Genomic DNA, 25,254 nt, shown 5'->3' on the forward strand with positions numbered 1-25,254 from the left:
GTGAAAAAAAATGATTGAATCAAAATTATTCTTGTGTATATATAATGTATATTATATAATACACATATATAGCTCAAGGAAAAGTGTTTGTCCGCAGTCTTCTCATAAAATATAACATTATTTATAATTGTATATATATATATGTAGTCTTAAAGTGAAAATTTGCCTTCGTGCATCGCATAGTTGAATACTCGAAGGAATTATTATTATTACTACTATATTATTATTGTTAATATAATCAGTATATTATAAGCTAGTTCAATACTTTTTTTTTGTCGTCATATAGTCAATTCCTTTCATCGCATTCTTTAATAGTGTTTATTCATAACGTATATATAAAACCTATTGTTTGTATTCTCTTTGTAAACGAAAGGAAAGACAGTATATATATATATATATTCGTTCATCGATTAGGTATAAGTATATATGTTTGCATACATGTATACGATATATATCTATATACAGTTGTTTCAGTTTGACACAATAGGTATACTCTTTCGTTTTACGAAAACGAAGAAAAAAAAAAAAAAAAAAAGAAGCAAAAGAGTTTAAAAAACAGAAAACGAATCTTGATAGAATCAAAAGTTTGGCAGTCTTTTTCCGCTGCTGTTTCACGGCGGTTGGGCGATTTTCGATTTTTCCTTTTGTTACGTCGCTTAAATTAATTAATTAATTAATTAATTAATTATCAGCGAATCGATAACTCTCCGACTTGTAAATCGCAATATATTATCGTACGTAACGCACGTCTGCATTTTTATGATTTACGAATTAGGGAAGAAGAGGATGGTAGTAAACGGGTTTGCGACTTTTTTCGATTACGTAAAAAGCCTTTGGTTTCCCATTGCCAGGGAAATTTTTGTGCATACTGGTAGAGCCGGACTTAGCGGCAAACGGTGCGTAATAAGACGTTGCGGATTTTTTCCGGTGTTTCTTCTGCCTCTGCATCAAGCTCCCGGAAGTGTACAATGAATTCTGTACCGGATCATTGACGAGGGTGTTCCAAACGAGCCGATTAATATGATCCTTGTTCTTATCTCCCGGCTTTATTTTGTACACGATCGAGTCATCCAATCGATAATTTTTGTCCCTTGCCGCTGCATGATTCTCCGCGTTGTAGTTCAAACGCTTGTCGTTATTCCTCACTCGCTTCGTCTTAAGATCCGTGAAATTTTCTTCTTCACCTTCTTCCCCTCCTTCTTCGGGCATTGAAACCCCCTGCGATTCGTTCTTCTTCTTCTTCATCAGCCGCTGCTGAACGCGTTCTTCCGCGATACGTTTTTTCTCCGCGATCTTCTTCATCGTCGGTAAATTCCAGTGATAAATACTTCCGGGCTTACCGTTGCTGTGAAAACCTACGGGGCTGTAATTCTTCACGGAGCCACCCTTGTTCCGCGCACCCCCAAAATTCGCCTCCCCGTTTGCCCCGATCGTCTTGTGAGGCTTCGTTATCGCATAGTAGGGCAGACTCGGGGGCAACTTCACTACGTATACGTGGCTGTCCCCGTGGCCTCCGTGCCTCCGGCCGTAGCTCGAGTGGTGGGGACTCTGAGGCCCCGTTTTTGGCGGTGGCTCGGGGCCCGCCAAACGCTTCTTGTGATGCCCTTGCGGTATACGGAGCGGCGAAAGTCCCAGCCTGTTGAGGAGGGCCGCGTTACTCGTGTGGACCGTTTCGAATCCCCCGGTTTTATCCACCGCCGAGGAACCCGCGACCCGCACAGAAGTTGGGCCCACGAAAACCATCAACGCAAGCAGAGAGAGCCTGAAACTGAAAATAGGGAGGAAATTCCGCTGTTAGTTCGTCGCCAATTTCACATCATACATATAAATACGTTATGTTTATATGTAGGGGAGGGTGGGAAGCTTAAGATTTTTCATATCTTAAAAAATTTTGGGGCAAAGTGGGTCCCTGAAATTTTTTAATCACCTCGACTTTTTACCAAATATAAATTATTCGAGTATCATAATTACTCTAAGGATATTATTCTGATTTTAGGCGTTATTTTCTCGAGAAGCCCACTTTGAATCACCCTCCCTTATAGATGGGCGTCAATGGCGACTCGTGAGAATCGAACCACGTTTAATGAAAACAATAATCCGGCCTTAGACGCCCGAGGAGGTTTCGGCCCGTCGAACGTCTTCGACGCTGCACGCAACTGCACAGATCTCTGCAGTTTTGCAGGTTTTATATCGAAGATCTAGCCAATGGTGGGCTGTCCATACCTACGTGTAACGCGGCTAGTATCCCTGGCTAATCTTTGCTTTTATTTCAAAACAACCTTCCATTATACTCGTGAAGTGTACCTCATCCACACGTACATGTGCGTATATAGTATATACCTTCATCCAACGTCTGCGCACATATGTGTGTATATATATATATATTAGTATTTTATATACATAAAATATGTATAGGCAAAGTCCTCGTTTACCGTGGGAGATATATTTCTGTGGATCATTGCCGCACAGCTTTTGCAACGAGAACGCGGAAGATGTCTGGTGTAACTATATGATATCTTGATATTGAATGAGGACCTCCATATATGCATATAGAATATAGATGCTGCTATTGCTGTTGCTGTTGCTTGTCTTTTCTCCAGACACGTCTAGTAGTGATCAAGAAGCAGCTTTTTTACTAGAGTTATATGTATGCACACACGTGTTATTATGTGTAATAACCATATAACAAGCACGCTGGGTTTGCGACAGAATAATTTATGTACCGAAGGTATACGAGCTTAATTCGTGCGGTCAACCGAGTTTCAATGCTTAACAAAGCTTAATATATAACTGAATTTTAAATATTCACTCATTTTCCCATATCTTTTTAATCATTCAAACAATCGTTTTCGCACATCGTTCAAACGCGAAACAAATTTCTTTATGGAGTTATTACAATTTTTGAAAAAATTCAGACCTGGCAGATTTTATTGTTAAAGTTTGATACTACAAAAAAAATTATTTATATACACAAAAAATAAAAATTTCCTCATCCCTAAGAAAGTGAGTTAATGCGAGAACGCGACGGTAATTTTTCTTACTGCGTTGCACACAAGAAATTAGAACAGCCCCCGTGCCCCCGTAATATGTATACCTGATTCTGGTAAATCGACCTGGCAGCGTGCATCGAGCATGATTAAATATTATTGAAATATTCGTGGTAGTCGGCATAAAGTGTAATATATTATACAGAAGTATATAAATACTGAAAGTGTACGGTTGCCGATAGGCAGATCGGATCGGTATTGACGAAAGGTTTCTCTTTCAGGGGAAACAAATCCTGACAGAATGATGGATCGTTATACAGCGAGGAGACCGATCGTCTAATTTAAACGTCTGACCGTGTAAAATACCCGGACCTGCGTGCCGTGACGTGCCATATTTGAACAAAAGTGGATACACGGTGATTCCTTGGAAAGGGTCGAAAAACGTTAGCGAGCTCAGGTGAAAAATAATTATGAAAGATGGATGATCGAGGGTGGAGGAATGTTGGACTCTCGATGAAACGAACGGTATGTAAACTTTTACGTATATAGATACACGCCGGGAACGTTATTTTAAAAATTGAAATCAATTCGGTAAAATTGATCTCTTGTTAGAAATTTTCTAGAGATATATGTTACGAATTCCTTTGACCCACGTGATCCGGTGCTCGTCAAGAGTCGAAATTTCACACTAATCCGATTTTTTTTAAACCCATAAATTACGGTCGAAGAATTGATCGTATCTCGAAGCCAATTTATTGAATAGCTAAAGTTTCAAATGGTTCAAGTTTAGACAAACCATTGCTCAACATTCCGAATGGTTTGTCTGAACTTTGAATTGTGACTATGAAAGAGTCCCTCGAATTTAGTAATCCGTCTAACGGGCAGCACCAAATCCGAAGTTACGTTTCCTCGTCTCGTTTCATGCGTTCGTCGATTTGTGTACTTAAGGTGTACCTCGTGCCTTGCGCATGCACTTCACCGGGGAAGGAAAGAGGCGAGGAGGTGTCGTCGGAGTTTGTTCACCTTGCAGCTTGGTGTACACCACGTACCAGCCATACTATCCTGCATATACTGTAGGCGTTTCGCAGTGACAGGACTGTACAGCTGGTTCTCACATGAGGTCTTACTGCGGCCGATAATCTCCGAGTGGAGGATGGCATGCATGCATGCAACGCAGATCGAGCGAGTACCAAGCCGAGGTGGCTCGAGGAGCCACCGGAGCTGATATCGCGAAGGAAAACACGGGTAAACAGGAAAGAGGAAAGAGGAAAGAGGAAAGAGGAAAGAGGAAAGAGGTTCGGGACGTGGAAGGCGCCGCAAGTATAGCAAATGACCGTTTTTAACTAAAGTTACTCAGTTTTTGCAGGTACCTAGAATCAACTCTAACTCCAGGTCTCGCCTCAACTGTTGAACCATGTTTATATATGATTTGAAAATTGGGATGGAGAATATTTTTAACCTAGTATCTGGAAGTTGATTATTGAAGTTGGTTGTGAATATTCAAATATGATCTCATGCTTGAGTTGGGACTGCAGACATCGCGTGGGGTAGGTAGAGGTGAAGAACTAGAATTTTCGATTGATAGAGAGACCGGAATATTGAATTTTCATATACGCGAAAATCTTTTTCGTAAAATTTAAAAATGTGGAGTGATAAAATAACGGCAATATCGAGAATCTGTATACCAAAGTGGTTCATTCTGTAACTGTTTTTTTTTTTATAACGTCCCGCTCGGAAAATTTGCAACAAATACTGAAAAAAATAATTGTCGTGAAACCTGAAGGAATTAGGAAAATATTTAGACATTACTATGAATTATTGTAATATTTTTTTAAGGTGTGCACATAAAAATAAATAAGAAATATTACAATAATTGGTAGCGATCTCTATATATTTGCATGCTCCTCGTGGTTTTACGACAATTTTGATTTTCAATATTTGTCACAAATTATTCGACTGGCAGTTTAAAAAAAAGGTTAATAAATGAACCGCCATACTGTATCGATTCTATATCATCGAGTGGAATTCCGTCGATTCTCCGGTTTGGCATTCTATTACTTCTGGATAATTCTAACTGTCAATATTTTTAAACTATGTAAATTGATTTTTCGCTTCTTTAAAAATCCGATACTTCGAGCCTTCAATTTTTTGCTCCTCCCAAATTTTTATTTCCAAAAATTTTTATTTCAAATTTTAATTGCTTCCGGAACTCTCACGTGCCTAGAACAACTTAACAACGTATTACAGGCTTACCTGAAGTACCTACCATACGAGCATGAAATTGGCCGAGGTATCAAAAGCGCGTATAAAATTGTTAAGCGTAATGTCTACCCACGGGAAATACGACTATAGATATAAGCTTTGCAGTACGAAAGCGACGTTAACTAATCGCACTGGCCATAAAAGAGGTTTATATAGATGCCGTGCTAAACGAATAATGTCTATAAGAAGAAGACGTAGAAAGATCGAAAGAAAGAAAGGAAGATGAAAAAGAATAAATTGATCTCTGGTGCGCACCGTGCAGTGTAAAAAAAAACGACAACAAAATACGTCGTATCACAAATAACTACGTAGGATATACACGCACACTTGATGATATTCAAATCGAGGTGTCGTATACTTTAATTATTACTTTGCGGAATGAAGTTTTTCTATAGGCAAAACGCTCGTAGGCATCGTTAAAAGGAAACCTTGACCGCCAAGTGGACAAACTCTGCTATACAAGTTCATCAACCCGTTTCAAGACTTGTGCAGGCTATCATTGATTAACGAAACAACTAATTTCGCTGTCATAACATTTCGTAGACGCCTGTTATAAGGAGTTCGGTGTACCGTTGAACTTTGACGAATTCTTGAAGCTTATTTCCGTTCGTAAGTTTTTCAGAGCTACTGATTTACACGTCGCGATTTATCTCATCAATTTTAGTCCGACAGCCAGACGGATGTGACGTTTTACAACTCGTTACACTTCACTGTGTCGTATTCTGTGACAAAACTTTCCAGCAAGTAATGAACTCTTTTTTTTTCAAACGGGTTTTCTTATTATCCGTCTTTGAATTAGATTTTTTCCTAATTTTATCGACTATATTATAGCTACGTTCAAAAACGATCTTTCATGAGAACGAGTTGCGTGCGATTCATGATTCCTGAGAAGTTTTTCTTCCTCTCGACGAGTAGAATTTTTTACAATCATAAAAATTTTTGATCACCCATTTTACTTTGATGATTAAGATCAAGATCGATTTAGCAGAGGTAAATCTTTCGGGATCTTTACCAATCTCGATCTGCAGAATCGTCCGGTAAAACAGCGATTAATAATTTTTTTACACCCTGTACAGATACAGATGCCTAAGGAAAGTAATTTTCTATACTGCGGAGTACATCGAGGAACGATTTCTGGAGTGATTGATGATTCAAGGATCTACTCGACGACCCCTGAATAATCAATTTTATTTTCTGCCCTGAGCATATTCCCTTCCTCTCTGCATCGCAGATCGCCTGAATTGTTTTTTCGACGAAGAGAATCGCTGGAATAAAAACCTATTCCAAAATTATTATTTCATCACGACTTAAAATAATTATTCGACTACTCAGCATCGGTCACGTGATTTTTCGATTTCACAAATGGACGGTGCCTGTATTTTACTTTTTATCAACTCGAAATTAGCCCCGATCATTATCGAGCAATAACAAAAAATAATAAATGTGCAGAGCCAGACTGGCAAAAATTTTTGCAATCCCATTACAAGATATGCGCGGTATTTTTTAGCCATAAAATAATATCTTTTTCGAGGCGAACCGATCCGCGGTCTTCTCTGAACGGATGCAGACGACGGGTAGAGAATTTTAATGCGTATATCTGGATCGCCTTAAGCGTCTTACAACACGGTATCAGAGGAGAGATTGAGTTTATTTTCGATGATCGAGGGTCGTCGTAGCGTCGTTGCAACACCGTCGAATATCGCCTGATTTGCGTTTTTGAAAATGAAAATTGGACGTTGAAGAAAGTATGCAAAATGAACACCGAATAATCCAGCTATCGGTTAATCGGTATTATTTAATAATTCAAGTGAAAGACGATGATTGATTTCGAAATTCACGGACCAAGAATTATTATAATTCTCGTGGGAGATTAACATCTCTGTAAAAAGATAAATTGTAAATGTAAATCTTCGTTACTCTGAAATAAGTTCAATTTTAACATCGTGCGAACGATTGCATCAAAATTGCAAATAATTTATTTTACTATTCGCCTGCGATTTTGCGGCTCGAAAGGTTCTCACAGCCATTTAATGAATTAGTCATTCCACCGAGAGCCGAAAGTCCTGTAATTCCTGGTAGGATTAATGGACAATTTTTTAACAGCTGTATTATTAAAAACGCACTTTTTTTTAAGCATCGTAACTTCCGAACCAGCCAAAATACTCCATTATCAGCTGAGAAATGAATTTTCATGCATTTCTGAATATGTTCAAAGAATATGTCAACTATCGCTTATTAATCTGTGAGATCCAATAAAAAAATTGGGATCACCTGGGCCACTCCGTAAATTTTTGCGTCAAACTCTTCGGATCAGAGGGAATATTTTTAAATGAAAATTGAAATTATGCTCGAAAATCCCAGTTTCCGTGGAATTCACAAATGGTAAATGATACATGTTTGAAACCAGCGAGACGTTCAACTTCGTCTTTGAACTTTGAACCGCAACAGCATTGAGGAAAGCTGAGAGAGCAAGATGAACGGTGAAAAGGGAGAGTATCAAAGAGGCTCCATGATGTACCTGCTATACCCGATGATGCAAAACCTCGCCATTCAAACCTCCAGCTCGGCAGAGTCCGCGATGAAGCACGCAATTCGCCGGATCGATATCACGATCTTGACCAGAGATGCACCGGAAGTCGACGCTCCTTCGAACGTAAATGGACCTGCAGGTATGCGAGACGCGGTGGCGGTTGCATAAACATAACAAATTGAATTGCAGCGTGAAAGAAAAGAAAACAGTCTTGCAGAAATATGCGGATTGACCAGATCAGAAGTTACTGCAGGTTTGCAATCTGCAATATGCGCTGTTTGAAATGATGCTTAAGCGTCTTTAAGTACGCTTTCAAGTTCAACTTTTACACTGTCCGATGCGATTCTTATTTAGAACTGGATAAATATATCATCGATGATGAAATTCGAAGCATACTTAGTCTTTCCGAGATTTACAACCTTCAAAAAAAAAGAAGAAAAAGATCATTTCCAAACGCATGGATCATTTCTCCCGCACCTCTGACAAACTTTGATTCATTTTTGATTTCGAGTAACTGCGTAAGGATAAAAACGAATCTGTTCATATCCATACAGAGAGAGAGAGAGAGAGAGAGAAGGTGAGGCTTAGCTGAGTGAGGATTACGGTCAGCTATAGTCAGTCGGTCATTAAACGTTCTACAACCAAGGTAAAGTGTGTAACTGTCACGCTTCACCAAGCAATGTATAAAATGTCTACGATACCATTTTTCGCATATTTATCATTTTTAACTTGAATTCAAGTATCAACGAACTCTGTTGAGAATTTAAAGGTATCGCGATAGAATTCTCCTCTATGTATCCATTTTGAAAGTTTCATTAATAACGTATCATTAATAAATATATATAAATATTCGTTTATGTATTTATTCTAATGAATGTAAGTATCGAAATGATAAAGAACCACGAGTCCATTTCTTGTCTGCGATTCCTAGTAGTCCAGTATATCTAGCCAGAATTCTCATGGTCACCGTCGATCCGAGGATGCATGGTTGTTGGTCTCACGACGTCGGGTATTATAACCGGTGGCAACTCCCGTGTATGCATTCAAGCATGCATTCGGCGAGTATTCGAGTAGCTGGCTCATAATTGGTCCCGGTTGTCTCCGCGGTCCCAGTAAGGAAGTCTCTTCTTGGCCTGCGCAGGTCTCGATCAGGTGCCCCATGACGCAGGGTTCCTCAACCTCGGCGAGACCTAATCTCTGGCTCTCTGGCTTGTCAGCCTGACTTCGAATAACATGAGCCAGAGACCGACGGCGAGATTAATGGTTACAATCATCGGAGCAAATCGTGGAAATCGAGAAAGAAATCCGGCTGTACAGGAAGCTGCAGCTTCGATTCTTCGTCGACCGGGCTCGTCCAGCTTTGTTTTATGGCACCGTCGACCCGGACCCAGAAAAGGAAGTGCCTGACCGCGGCGACAGGGTGCAGGAAATGCCCTAGACTCGGACTTTTCTTCGACGGTTTCTTGCCGGGTTATCCAGACCCTGTTCCACCGGGAATAGAGCCGGTCAGATAAGGTAGAAAATTGAAATCGATCTACAAAAGCTCAGCGGTGTCAATGATCTCATTGTTATTTTATTTTGTTTGTGACGATGGATAGACGATTAGAAAACACAAATACACGCAGATAAAGTGCGCCCAAAAAATATTACAGCTGCATATACTATACTTCGTACAACATTTCGATAATTCCCGTTATTTGTATATATAGGAGACGACTGATATTGTGGAGTGGAGAAAAAATAATCGCAAAATTTTGTATGTGGAATTCTTTGGATATGTATTATACGGGATCAAACCTGTAATCATCGAACTTCACAAACGTGTTTTGCCTGCCGTGAAACGTCCGAGAAAAATTTCAAGCCACATAACCTTTGCGAACGAATAATTATGCCTCACGGAATTCGAAAAGATATTAATTGTGTGCGTAATTTATACAGAAAGTGAGGTATTACCAGTGAAGAAGGTGAATGAAGAGATGAGAAAAAATGAAACGGTTTTGCATAATGAATAATAATCATTCAACAGGAATATCCTTATTACGACACTGTATCAGCTGTAGTTGTAGTAATGAATAAATTATTACACTGAATATAGCTACTAATCGGCAAGAGAGAAAAATTTCATTGAAAAATCTTGAGCAATCGGATAAAAGAGAAAAGGGAAATTTGTTATACAATAATAACCGATGAGAAATTTAAAGTTGTTGTTGTAAAGAAGCAAAACTTTTCCGTTAAAAGAGAAAAAAAAAAAAAAAAAAAAAAAACTGAAAGAATAGAAAGACAGAATTATACTTCGACAAAGTTTGAGACAAAATTTTTTTGAAAAAAAGATCTTAGTCAACCGAAACGTGATTTGACATTGAGGTAAATCTCATGGGCGTTGACGACGCAGTCAATTACAATAAGCAAGTGAACAGCGTGAATAAGATAGTATTATTACCAAAGAGCCAAAGAAGCTTGCCGAGAAATAAAAAGAGTGAGTGGAGAGAAAAAAAAGAAAAAAGGAAAAACCGAACATAAAGGTCCGGAGCAAAAGCGGATCATCGAGCCCGGAAAAAACCGTGTAATCTTATAACCGCAGGCTGCACGGGCGGCCGATTTGATAAAATAGGAGCCGCGACACGCGGAGAAAGACGTTAAAACGACGGATTATAGGAAAAAAGGGAGATCGTCAGATCACCACGAGGATTCTAATCACTCGCCACCTCTAATTGCGGAATTACCGAAGGATTTCACGAACCGGCAGACATCTGACCGCGAGAATGGCTCTGCTGTAGGTCCTGCGATTCACATAAATTCGGCAATCGCCCGTGAATGCTGTTTTTACATCAACGCTGCACTCACCTCACTGACAAAATATCATTTTCAACATCTGATCGCACTGACCGCATGACACCAGCTTTTTACCACCCGCTGGTGGAGCAAATATATCCTGAGGAGTTCAGGGGAAATATCTTTTTTTGCAAACGTGCATGAAAATTTTTGTAGATCATCTCGAATAGAATATCTCAGCTAAAAGTGATCGCTTAATTTGTGCATATTTAGAGGTGCCTGTTTTATTTGTTACATTTTTCATTCAAATATCACGTAAAAAAAAAAAATGGGGAGATGAAAATACAGATTCTTGTAGAAAATTTCACGGTCTATTAAAAAAGTAAAGTTCTGAGACAGAAGTTTCCGAGGTCCAATCGATTAGGAGATATTCGCCTATAAATATTGAGTCATCTTGAATATCTCTTAATCGGTTAGATTTGGGAAAATTCTGTTTCAGTACTTTTTTTTATAGAGCGTGAAATTTCCTATAAGAATCTGTCCTCAGATAATTTATTAATATAAATAATATCGTAGTTTTGACGGTCTGCAAAGAATTTGGATACGAACGAAACGATGAGCTGCAATTAATAGAAATTCAAAGATAATCCCGCGCCTTTGAGTCGGAAATAATCAACCGAGCTTCTTCCAATTTGAATTTTTCCTCTCCTTGCCTTGTTCGTCACGTTTTTGTTTCGTCTTCCGTATTTTTTTCCCGTCTTCGATAGCCACGTAGTGAAATGGACTGTACCCACGCCTGATTATAGGTGCGTTCCTTATAATCATAGGAGTAGAGAAGCGATAATAGAAGGTTTCGGCGTATAATATAGCCTGTCAGTTAGTTGCGAGTGGAACGTACGTCACGCTCGAAGAAAGAAGGGAAACCGAACGACATGAGAATCGGGTATGTATTGTGGAACGAAGAAGAGAAGAGCGCACAACGCCTGACGAATTTAACGATTGTTCTCATATCGTTGTTCGAGAAATTTCCGGCGTCAAATTGCACGAAAAATCATTTAACGAGTTCGAATTATCAGGCGACACTGATTCAGGATAAAATTTGGTCGCATTAACCAAGATGTTGTCCAGTCAACGAAATTTCAGGGTTAATATATGTATACGAGTATATCCGGCCAAACATTATTTTCGCGCAGCAAAAAAATTTGGTTGACTTCATAGAGCACAGGGAACAAAATGTTTTAGTAATTTATGAGAAAAAGGTTTGCCACCACAATCCCATAGATTGAGTTGCGATTGCAAAATTAGATCTACACAGTGAAATCCTTTTGTAATGATTGAAAATTCATTTTTTAATCGTTGTGACTGAAAACAATTATCGCTTGACTGTAATTTATGCTACACGAATCAAGTTTCACATCAAACAACGACAAAGACGTATGCCATTGTGAATTGACAAGCAGATTCAATGGTATTAGACCACAAATGATTGAATTCTGCTGATTATGCTAGCCAGACGCCTGGAGCCCTCCTATAAACCGCTGATCTTAATTCTTTTGCGAGAAAAGATTTTTAACGCGTCGCAGAGAGTATTTCGCGACTTCGGCAAAAATTTTTGTAAACTTACGATGTCACATGTTATTTCATAGCGGTAATGAATCAGTAGCTCTCGTGATTTCGTCAATTCGACTAAGTAATCTTCATCTACCGAATAGATTTAGCGAACTGTGTGAAGCGATTCGGTTGAATCTGCCAGAGTGTATTGACCATTTTGATAATACCACGGAAAAAGTGTTATTTCGTTAAGTTGACTAAATTAAAATCGAAATCTCGTACTTATAAGTATATTTTACTCAATTAAAAATTCTTGCTATTTTGAAATAATCATTTCATCAATTTTGGTATTTACGATAAAAAATATTTGCGTTCGCGGGAGAAAATTTTCTGCACAATGATACATCCTGCTTCTACAAATTGATTTTTTATAAAAAAAAAAAAGGAAAAAAGAAACAAACAAGAAGCTTTCCCCGAGTGTAGAATAATGCGGAAAGCTGCAATTTCCTGGTAATATCTGTTAATCTTGGGGTTCGAGTAGCGGCACTCGATGGTAATTCGGCGTATCGGAGCGGCGTTGTAGGTAATCGGAGATATCCAGACTCGCGATTCGTTCACGCTTTTCGATTTATGCGTGGCAAACATTCCTGGGTTACTCAGGGAGTCCCTTTTTACTTTCATTTGCGTTTCTTCCGAGACAAAAAGTGAATAATAATAAAAAAAAAAATAAAAAAAATACCGAGGGAGGTCGTTTTATCAGCGACGAAATCTCCCTCCGGAGCTTCGACGCAGTTCCTAATTCGTTCGGACAACGCCGAGACGATTTAACGCGTGCAGATCTGAATCGCGATTACGGCCAACATACCGCATCTGATTCTTACACGACCCGACACGCTTTCATTACCGCTAAACGCGTTATTACAGTGATTCCCCGCTTCGAATACGCACGAATCGGATGAATTATTTCACCGAGATCGACGTTTATCAGTAATCGGAACTCGCGATTATGCGAAGCTTCAGTTATTACAATTATTATTATTATTATTATTATTATGTTATATTATATTATATTACATAGACGAGGGAAACGGTGCCAACTTTTTCTATCCTCTCTCATTACGTCTACACTTAATTCTTGCTTATTTATTTCTAAACCCCATTCAAAGAAATTTTCTTTATTTACGCTCAACTGCAGATCAACATTATACGTATTTACCTCGCGTGCATAAGATGCCTGTCATTCGTCAGCGATATCCATGCACGCCCTTTCGATGCTGCGTACGTATTCTCATTTTTATTTCTTTTTTACATCCTTTTTCTAATTTTTCTTTCTTTCCTTATTTTTACCCTTTCTCTCTCTCTCTCTCTCTCTCTCTCTCTCTCTCTCTCTCTCTCTCTCTTTTTTGCGGGTTCCACGAGTTATACACGAACAATCGTCCGGCGTTTGTACTTCAGAATATCACAAGTTATTATAGATAACTGAATTCTGATCAATATTAAGAAAATAGTATTTGCAATGAATATTGTTAGATATTTACCGACAATTTTCAGGTTCAAAGTAATTACGTAAAGTACACAATATTCCAGTAATTCTATACTTGGATATTAATATTCTGTAAAAATGTTTGAAACTCCATTTATTTCATAACTTGTATATAACAAATCTGGAGAAAAAAAACTTTGTCCAGAAGTTTTTGGAGTCGCTGATTAAGAATTTGATATCAGATTTTTTAAATTCAGTACAACAAATCCAATCAGCTACCTGAAAACCCGTGCATAGAGTTTTTTGACCGTAATCAATGAACTTTAAAATTTTTCGTCCACCATATCGGATCCAACATCTTGAATTTTTGAAATTCGATTTCAGATTTGTAATCAGCGAGGCCAAACCCATGGAATACTATCTTGTTATAAAAGTTGACTCAGCGAAGGGTCAATAGCGATCATTCATACCGAGGAGACGAGCATCTGAATGCGGCAGGTAGGGTGCAGCTCGTTGAATGCAACGCGATGCGTTCTGCATTCCGAGACGTAACTTGACGAATACAGAAATAATACAGATGCATGTATGTATGCATAAAAGCCGTGTAGGATGACTAAGGAGAGGACCAGTCGTGGCTCCGAGAAATTCCCTGCAGGCCGCACGGGATGCACCCGCGTGTTGTACGGACAAGCACCATACATAGGTATATATATCTCCGTGACAAGCACGCCAAACACACGCTTAAACATACAGATCTGCGCCGCAGCATCGTTGACCTCAGACCTTCAAGTTCTCTGTAACGGTAAAGTCCCAGCCTCAACCCACGCTCCTCTAATTATCCTAGTTTCAAAACGGTTTTCCGTGAAACAACGCACGCGATGACTGTGTACATCGTACATACATACATACCTATATACCGGCAAGTTGATAATATTTTACAAATGAAATTAAGAGACACAGATTATTTTTATCCTTCATGATTAAAGGAGGGGGGGGGGGGGGGGGGGGACTTTGGTGAAATTTTGATAATATCGAGTTTTTGATTTTTGAAACGACTAAAAAATATGTGACGAAAAATGAAAAAAAAATTTTAATCTTCTGCGATGAAATTCTATGCGCAAGGAAATTATGGCAGAAAATTTCCAGCGTACCGCTTCCAAAAAGTAGTTTGAAAAATTTGAGGAATAATATATATATACATATATATTAGGGTGGTGCAGAAAAACCGACTATTGTTTTTTTTTGAGTCTCGTGTGACAAAATGTTAGTTTTTGATGTTTTAAGAGCTCACTCCAAAAGACAGTTCAAAAAAAAAATTTTAAGAGGTCGATCCACATTTTTTAAAACGTCAGAAATCGTAAAAAATCGAGTTTTTTTAAAAAAAAATTTTCTCGTTACGGTATAATTTTATAGACAGAAAAAAAAATAAGTTTCCGAAAGTTTCAGTTCAAAATTTGAATTTCGAAAGGTCGCTCATAATTTTTTTTCAACTTTTTGGTGCATTTCTTTAGATCTTTTCGAGCGATCTTTTAATATTCATATTAAAATTTCAGAAATTTTTTTTCTTTTATTTGGTAAGAAAGAATCGATAACAATACACCACGACATGAATTAAAAATCAAACAAAATACTGAAAACATAATTTTGTTAATTTAATTTTTTGACGATTTTTGACATTTTTTTAAATTTGGAGCGACCTCTTAAAATTTCTTTTTTAGCTGCCCTTTGGAGTGGGCTCTTGAAACATCAAAAACTAACATTTTGTCCCACGGGACTCAAAAGAAAAAAAAAAAAAAATGGTCGGTTTTTTTGCGCCACCCTAATATACATTCATAAATATTTTCAGCGAATCGATGCAGCCTCGACGGAACTTGAAGAGAATTTGATCTAATACTTGACGACTGTCGTACAGTGACTTGACGAATGATTCGAAATACTTGAAACGAGTCCGCGTGACTTGAACGAAATTCTTCTCCGACAAACTGCAAGGAACTTGAAACGGATTGAAAATACTTCCGATGAATAAAATTGCAGGTCACACCGAGTAATTCAATAGGCACTGGTGTTGACTCCTCGGCAATAAACCTTTGGGAATCGACGTAAAAACGAATTGAAAATTAGCATATCTTGTTAATGCCACCCTGCTTAACAGAGTGCAACAGCAGCAGCAGCCGCCGCCACCGCCGCCGCCGCATTCAAGGTACAAAAGGACATAATTATACGAAGGAATGTCACTGCAGCGGAATTCATCCGGCGAGTCTTTGGCGCCACGGCGTGAATTCAGCCAGTCAGTCAAGGATATAAGTCCTCGAGCGAAACACGCGTCAACTGCACCTGCAAATTGCAGCAGTTGAAGCGGAATAGTCAACGCGAGACCATTATTGCATACATGCGCAAACACACGCACAAACACACACACATGTGCAGAGGGAGAGACAGGAGCTGGTAGAAAATGAGGGTAAAAATTGTTGCAGGGGGCCGCCTATTCCTTTCAGCTCTGTTACGTCCGCTGCGGGGAAAACGCGCCGGCCACAGAAGCAACAAAAGCAATAGAAACAGCCCTTTGTCGTCTGCCTTATAAATTAACGCGAACACGGCCGCGTGCTAGCGCCTTAAGACGTATTTAAAATGCAGAACTCGTTGCCTCCGCGACGAGCAACGGAGATTCTAAAGATTCTTCGAGATCCGGTGATTCCTCGGCTCGGCGAAGGGCTCGCCAGCTTAAGCCCTACTCGAATTTCGAATTCCGAATTCCGAATTCCTTTGCCAAGGAATATCTCTCATCCAACACGCATTGCAATCCTTTCATCGTTCCAATTCATATTATCGTTTGTTTTACCCGGAATTCAACTCGGAATTTTGCCAACTCAAATCCAGGATAAGGTGTGTAGATCGCTATTATTTGGCGAATGTGAAAAATCTGCAAAGAATTTTAATCGAGAAACCGCATATCATCCATGTACGAGTATATATGTATATGGGAGATTCCATGTGAACTCAACCAACGTTGGGTTCACCCTAACCATTTTTCTATTTTGCTCAAAATTTTTTTCCGCAATTATCTCAACTCTGAAACAGTACCCTGAATTTTTTTTTATACTCTTGATTTATACTTTATATATAAATACTGAATGATTCCGACTCACGTTTCAAGAAAACATTCTGATTAACCTGAGAAAAAAATCGGGGCCGAGTATTTTGGGCGTCGAAAACTATAACCATAGCCGTAAAGAAAGAGCTCAAAGAGTAAAAATCAGCTCAAAGTCAGTGAAATTCGATTCTTTATTTCGGACGATACACAAGCAGCTTGTGAATATGACGAGTTACAGCCTCTGCTCTGTGTCGAAAGAAAGCAGGGGTAGATTCTTCCCCGAAATCGGTCTCTGACTGCGGTTCGAGGAAGAAATTTCAGCCGAAGAACAAAGGGCAAATCGTCAAATTTCCCCTTCTCTTCTCCCTCTTCTTTTGTAACGAAGTCGTAAGCCTGTTGCATGGCCTCTCTGACTTGTGAAACTACGTTGCGGTCATTTATGAAGTCGGGGTTGAAGCGAGACATCAAACCGAATGTTACAACCTCTTCACTCCAGACTACTCGAGTGTACAAATACAGAGGCATTGTCTTTTGGGGCTGAAGTTACTCGCGAAAATAATAACCGGTCTCTTCACTTTACTCAAGATATTATAGAGTAAAACTTGTTTAAAACGAACCATTTTTATTTTTAATAATCGGGGTTGCCACTTGTTTTCGATTATAAGATTTCCTAACTTTCCCAGATTTTTCAGACCCTAAATTGTCTCTATAAAAATTCAAATAATGCAAGAGATAATTCAATGTGTCGTTAAAAATTATGGTCTGTTCATTTTCAAATCTCAATTGTATTATTCACGCGCGAAAGCTTGAGTTTTCAATTTCAATTTTTTAACTATTTCGAAAAAATTCTTCGAATCTGTCGTCATTTTTCAGTAGATACGACTTAAAAATTCTAGACTATTCAGTGTTTTCACAGGTATCAGGTATTATAAGGTGACAACCCCGAGTCAATACTATAAGAAAAGCTTAAAATTTTTTGTTTAACACCAAGAAATTTCCCCCAGAAAGAATTATTCCAGATTATTAAACTGCGTTGATCAATATGCTGGTTTTAAAAATTTGTTGATAATTCGAAGTGACTCGAAAAATGTGAAAACAAAAAACAGAGTGCCTCGCAGAATCAAAACACGTATAAAAAATCACGAGCCAAATCAGAAGGATCAAGCCTCAAGCTCAGATTAAATTGGCATGGAATGCCCCATACACATCCACGGTGTACAGAACGCGTGCGTGCGTGCGTGCGTGCGTGCGTGCGTAGGCGTCGCGTAATGTGCTCCACGCGTGTCAAGGGAGGATAAGAAAAACGTCTATAACATACCGCAGGCGCACGCGATCGAGCGGAATGGGATGGTTTCGATGATGGAAGAAGGGGGATCCCAGCCCCGTGCCACAATGGCGTCGGGATCAAAGCGCGGTGATTTCCCGCGACCCTCGCTTTTATCGGGATAATTCTCGTCGCCTGCTGCAGCTCGAATTATTCATCCATGGAGTAATACAGCCAAGATATATACACGCGTGTACATCGTGGTGTGAGTGAACATGGTGTGGAGGCTAGAAGTGCAGCTTCTTTCTTCAAAAAAAGTTTTTCTCTCGCGCTGAACTGTACTTAAGTAAGTCGTGTACCAACGGCGCCAAAATTCCCTAGATCGGTGGTGATTACTATAGTTGTGACGTTGAATTTGCGCGGAGAAAAAATCTGCGGGACTTTGAATAACTCACAACTCAACTATATTGTAAAAAATTGACGAGTAATGTTTATACGTTTTTAATACCCATATTGAACGGAAAATCTTTCATTATAACCTGCAACAAGATACGAAAACATCAAAAGCTCGAAAAACGTACTCGAGATTTCCTGCAAATATTTCCTGACGATAAACAAAATCGTAGAACAACGTGAGTTAATGATTAATAGAATTTCAACGAGCTCTGATCTCGACTGATCAACCCAGCGCAAATAATACCCGATAAAAACCTTGGACATATCTAACTGCCGCCAACTATGCATGCCTCTCAGTGTATTTATCACCAAGGGGATCCGATGCGATGCGCGCAGCGTTTCCGGTCGTAAAAAGGTTCTACGACTCCTTTATACTCGCGGCTTCCGTTTTCGCGATGCATTTTATGTTCGTACACTTGGGGTCAGCGAATCTGAGAAAGCTAATTTTTTGGACGATTCGATCACGTCCGCAATGGAGAATTGGCCTCCTGCGCAAGCAAGCTCAACTTTTTCAACATAACACAACCCATAACCGTATGATTATGTATTATTGGGTTAAATTACGGGGGTCAAAGACAAAAAAAAAAAAAAAACAAACTCACATTTTTTTATTCCGATTTTTTATATTGATATAGAATATTCAGCTTGTTTCGCGGCTGACCGACGGTGGCGCTGTAGGCTGATTCTCAATTATCTGATCGCAATCTCAGAATCACTGACATCAAGTGTACCCACATTAATCACGCTTTAATTCTTATCTCCAAGCCCTAGTGAAAATTTTTACTACATTCTACGAATTTTTAAGGAAATTGGGATATTTCGTCTTATTTCGTACAGAAAATTGTAAATGTGCATCGTTTTTTGTACAGAATTGTTAATTTTGTTTCAAAGTTGTATTAACTTTTAGATTTTTTACTAAAAAAATACGAAATTGTACGAAATATCCAAATTTCATTGAAAAATTCGTATAAAATTGTAGAAATCATTTTTCACCAAGGAAGAATCGGAAAATCATCGGTAATTTCCCTCACTTTCACCTCAATATTTTATATTTTATTAAAAACAGTATATTATGGTCTCTCGCATGGATTTTCTTATCGTGCTTTCTAATCGAGGGATGGAATCGCGGTTCGCTGCAACTTGTTCACCCATCAACGGACCTCCGGTGAAGTTCCAGGATTACGATCAAACGACGAGGTTCCTCCTCTGAACCGCGCTTTCTTGGTTTACGAATTTCGCAGGCAAACCAGATGCGGTGAATGATGGTTATGTGAAAGCAGGCGGGAGGTGAAGCCTCTTTCCATCTTCTGCGGCAACCCGAAGGCGACTTTGCATGTTATTCCCGGAATCGTGTACGCGGTTTCTTTCCCCAAAATATCGAGGGGCTTCAATTGTTCGTGCCAAAAAAAGAAAAAGTAGAAGTGCTGTATGACGGGAGAGAAATATAAATCAAGACGAAAGTTAAGCCTCGAAGAAGAGGAAAAAGAAAGCAACGGGAAGAGAAACAAGCGAACGATAAACCGAAGCGTAAAATATGGGGGAAAAAAAATCGAAGGTATAAACTCAAACAATGATTTGCCTCACTTTTTGTATTTTGATAATTTATTTTTTCTCTTTTTCTTCCGTTACAATAAGCTTTAATAAGATTTCGATTTTTGTCGAAACTTTTTGTTTCGTTTATTTTCTTCTTCAGCGCCGTTAAGCCGCAGTTATGGCAATAGATATTTTTTTGGAGAAACACAGGACAAAACGGAAAATCAAAAATGAATCACGACTTGAGAAAGAAAAATCTGAAAATAATGCGAATGAATAAGTTTAAACTATTTTTTAAAAACCTGCATGCAACAATACGTAACGTAAATAGAGACCCAGTGGAGTAGGCATGGAATGGCACATATGCAAAAGAGGGCCGCGTCCTGTCTAGGAAGGGCTTCGAATTTCGATCCCTTGACGAAACACTTTCAACTGGCCAGACTGCTGCTGTCGGCTGCATGGCGTTGCACCATAGAAATGCACTTGACTCCTGCATGCAGGATCGGTGTAACCGCGACGTTTTTCTCTCTCTATTGAACCGTTTCCTTTATGACTCCCCTCCCCATTCCCTTCCGAGTCTTTATTTTTTCATTTCCCTTATTTTTTTCCATTTTTATTTTTTCTCTTTTCTCCTTCTTCTATTCCGCCTTCGTTTTCAAACCCCTCCTCGAACCGTGTGTATGGAAGTCCTTCACCCCGCAGGGGATCCGTGACTAACTCACTACAGGGTGTATCCACAATGCGCCACGTCACGTAAATCGACCGTCAAAAATTCCCGCGACTACCCATGACTCCCCATAAATATTATTCAAGTAGGTACCGAAAGACATGAAATAATTTGAATTTTCTTACACGTCACCTGGATATTATAAAGTTATAAAATTTTTATTTTTAAATTCTCGGTGGGAACAGAAAATTGATGGGTTTGGCCGAAAAAATGGTGTAAAAAATCATCCGGGGTAATTTATTCTCAAAATTCAAGATTCCCAATTCTTCTGTAACTTTTTTTGCTCAAACTATACAAGGTTATGGTTAATATGGTTGTTTAATTTTTTGGATTATCAGAATTTCGTGAAGGTATCTGTGTTACCAAATTGTTCAGCTTCGTCTTGTCTCTTTCAAGTCCTTTCAATCAGATATTTCTGATTCTATTAGGTAATAATTATCGAAGTTTAACACTTTTTCTATTTTCCTGAAATAAGGTCTTCGAAAGAAATTTCAAATTACAGAAGTTAATTTTGAAACAGATTGAAACGAATAAATTTTGATAGAATAATCTGAGTTACAAAATCGCAGAATTTTCTCAAATTATAACAACTAGCCTAATTTAATTCTAGATTTCTTTTTGTATTCCATAATCCGCCTGTATTATACAAAACCGAAAACTTGGTTCAATGGGATTTTCAAATACGGGAGGATAAGAATACAAGATAAGAGAGAAAAGAAAAACTACCCGCTGCCGATACATAAAAATATGGTTATCAAACGATTCGATTTTAGTATCAAAGAAAACTGTAGCAAAATATGATAACATAATTCCATCTTTCTTGTCTTTCGTTATTCCTTCTTTATTCTTATCTCTCCTTTTCACTCCTTGATAAGATCCTTGAATACGGTCTCTCTAATTTTCGGTGTGAGGGACGCTTTAAGGGTACAAGACGCGTGGGCGAGCCCTTGGCAAGGAGCGCATTAAACCCTACAGCGTGCTGGCTGAAAAATGCCAAGTGCTAATATTTGCACTTGAAACAGCCACTCGAGCGGGTATTTAAGTGCCTTGTGCAGTAAAAATTATTCCTTTTCTCTCCCTCTCTCTCTCTCTCTCTCTCTCTCCTCCCTCTCATCTCACGCTCCAGAAATTTTCTCACGCGTGTATTTATGTATATACATATACCTATAATATATATATATATTTATGTATGCATACACGCATGAGTGTTTGATGTAGCCTTGCAGTCCTGGTCTATCTAATAGGCGAGGAAGCGTTTCCTTGTCTAGAGTATATCCTTTGCGAATGCCTAATAAAGGCCCTATAAAAAGTTAATATCGCTGGGGAAAGACGCGTGCCGGTCTTCGTTCCAACGCAGCTTTACCCTCTCTTTCAACACCAGAGTAATTACATTTTCGGCTCCCTTGACGTTCGTAAGTTACAAGAACTAAGGCCTTAATCTGTCCATGTTTGTTTTTCTTTTTCAATATGCATTTACATTTTCTCTATTCGCTTCTCGATTTCCTCCGATCTCGTATGCAGCGAGCGATTGATACGAAAAACGGATTTTTTATTATCGCCAAATTTTAACTTACGAAAAATTGATCCGTGGATTATAAATAAAAAAGAAAGAAAAAAAGAAAACGCTTAATTTGGTATCCTACATTGTCACGTGGTGTATATTATAATGCAATTTGTTCAAAGTGCAGATCATTTCTCGCCTACCCAGCAGCCTATAATAAATGACAACTCTTACATCGGTAAGAATATATTATAACGCGCAGGGGTAACTTTTTTTCGGGATTAGATTCGCGCAATATAAATATATGCGACATCTGGCCGTAATTTTGTCGGATCAGAGTATCAGTGCGAACCGAATCGCCCTAATAAATCAAGTGAATCGGTTATACAACGATGGCAAAATATCAGGAAACAAATATTTTGAAGAAAAGGAAAAAAAACGAGAATTGAATAAAGAATAAATAGAAACAGTTTTCCCTTTCAGGAATATTTTTCAAACGGTGCTAATTCTTCCGAAAAAATTCCAGATTCCTAAAATGCAGGTTTTCGTAATATAAATATACTTTACAGGCCGAAGAGTTAAGGTATTATACAATTCATGTGTATAAGATTTGTATGAACCGGCTGTGAAGACTTGTAGGCAATATAAACGACCTCTTGAATGAATAGAAAAAACTGTGCAAATATTACACATGGCACATACGTGTAAGGTACGTGCCTGTATTACATTGACTGCAGTGCAGCGTGCGCCTGAGAATAAACTCGCTCCCTTCTCAAATATTTGCATGCCATCATGTTACGAGCTTCACTTTCATCGGATTTAATGCACCATCGATCGTACGTCAATAATTTATCACTTTAGGCTAGCGCAGATTTATCAATTTTTCATTGCTCCCCTTGGGGCCGCCGCCGAAACGATGAAGAAATTTTAACACCGATTTTTCAAACTTTATATATCGACGAGATATCGTGAGTTTTATAACACCAGAATTTTACAAATTTGAAATTGATGCGAGAATATTTATTGCAATCGAAATACTCGAGTCTCTCCGACTATTTCCACGATTTTCCTACCGATTATGCATAATAAATCTTTGATGCAAAAATTGATGTCCGATTTTCTAATGCGTCAGAAAATTGTTTTTCATGGTTCAAAATTCACTTATATTATCTTCACGCGCAACACTGCATATCGAGCAAATTTCATCATCTACGTGAATTAATCATAGATCCAATTTTTTTCCAGTATTCTCGATGGACAGAATCCTTTGATATTCTCTCGAAGCTTCTAGACTAAGGTTTTGTGAAAATTCTGCCTCACATGGTCCCAACTCGAGTTTCGCATGAAACGTGCTTCATAGTTTGGAAAAAAAATTGGCAACCATTGAAACGCCTAAATTGGCTCAAAATCGGTCTTTCAAGATTTTCAATGCACGAACCGCTAAGAAAAACCAAAAAAAAAAATTTGCTGCCGTCACATTTTCACATCGTACCACTTCTTGAAAATCAGTTTTAAATTATCGACGAATCGCGGTGCAATTATCAAAAAATCACCATCGAAGTCAACGTATTAGTTGTTCGAAAAAAATATCTCGATTTTCAGGTGAAATTTTGATAAAAAAAATTTGAAATTTGAATCTCACCTTATGCTTCTGCACATCCTGAAGGACGTTGTCGGTGACTCGAGGATACTTGTTACTCCTTCTCACTCTCCGAGTATCCTATCGATTCGTAGGATGCGGTGTGAGGTGTTTTATCGCAAGGAAATGCGAGATAAGCGGAGGAGGTTAAAACCTGCGTCCAATCTGAACTAACGCGCGCTAAAGACTGACCCCCTGCGTCACGGACCTGTTAGGAGCGAACGGATAACGCCGAACTTGACCGAAGTTCTCCGAAGGCGGAAGTTTAAATCGGATTCTTGCACTGCACTCGCGCCCGCGGCATCTTCATTTTTGCCATCCGATGTATTATGGGTACTCATTTCCGCCTGCGGAGATCGCAGAATCGACGAAAAGCAAACTTCCATGGAGGGAAGAAAATAGCGGACCGAGGGGTGCTTCGTTGGAGAAAAAATTTACACCGTGATTACGTATTTCATTATGACTATTCATCGTTCAAATTTTAGAGAGTGTGATTGTATGGTTTTTCAGCTGTGCGAAAACCGACGTCTTCGATCAATCTGCGCCGTTCTCTTGTAATCTTTAACGGTAATTGTCTCTAAAGATTGTAATAATCTGAAAAAATTTGCGGACATAATTTGCACTTTGTACCAATATACATTTTATCACGATATCTTCGCCGTTCCAGTCTCTGCGGATTAATTAAACCGCCGTGTAACGTAACAGTACTTTATTTTTTAATCAAGCTCAGTTTGTGGTGTTTTTTTTTTTTCTTCTTTTCTAACTCATTTCTTTTTCGAAGAAAGAGAGGAACAAATAACGAGCAGCAATCATAAATCCTTGTATTGTCCGAATCGAACGTAATTAAAACACACCTCTGTGTTTAATAATGTTTTTATTTAAGATTTTTTTGTTCCTTTTTGTTTTCAAAAAAGACACCATTCATTGCTGGAAGTCTATTTTCATGCCTAGACAAGGTGAAGAACGTATACAGTGAAAAAATGAAAAGAGAATTTGGAAAAAAATGTATACACATAATGTGAGAATAAAGTGACAACTTTGAAAAGGCGTCGAAAAATTTCATATGTCGAAAAATGGTATTCAGATTAAATTGTAAATTGTTATAAAGATTTTTAGAATATAGTAAAAATTTTTGGGGGTTATCTAAATATTTAGACTACGAAATGATGATTGAAAACTATATTCAAAGACTCCTCGGCTTCTGAGTGTTAAATCAGGTGTTAAAAATTCACCACCAAAGTTACATGTCGTACATCAATCTCGCAGGTGAATTAGATGTGCGGTATTATTATTTTCGCTAAATCGAAAATCATTTCACAATTCATTTGAACAATATTTACAGTGATCCTTCATTTCTTGCGTCACATCTCATAAGAATTTCCATCCCTTATCCTAACTCTAGGAACTTGCATAATATATTGCGTCTATGATATTGCCTCGCCGATACAGCGAGCCGTG

General features: G+C 38.5%; 1 protein-coding gene across 1 annotated transcript; it reads right to left on the reverse strand.

The window, feature by feature from the left end:
* Positions 1 to 689: 689 nt before the first annotated feature.
* On the reverse strand, positions 690 to 23,967 carry LOC124404000. The gene is made up of 2 exons (XM_046877795.1): positions 23,800 to 23,967; positions 690 to 1,768 (listed from the first exon to the last, which is right to left on the reverse strand). Exons 1-2 carry the CDS (start codon positions 23,814 to 23,816, stop codon positions 772 to 774), a joined length of 1,014 nt encoding a protein of 337 aa, XP_046733751.1. The 5' UTR covers positions 23,817 to 23,967; the 3' UTR covers positions 690 to 771.
* Positions 23,968 to 25,254: the final 1,287 nt, after the last annotated feature.

Source organism: Diprion similis, chromosome 3 (assembly GCF_021155765.1).
Source record: "Diprion similis isolate iyDipSimi1 chromosome 3, iyDipSimi1.1, whole genome shotgun sequence".
Taxonomy (NCBI): Eukaryota; Metazoa; Arthropoda; class Insecta; order Hymenoptera; family Diprionidae; genus Diprion; species Diprion similis.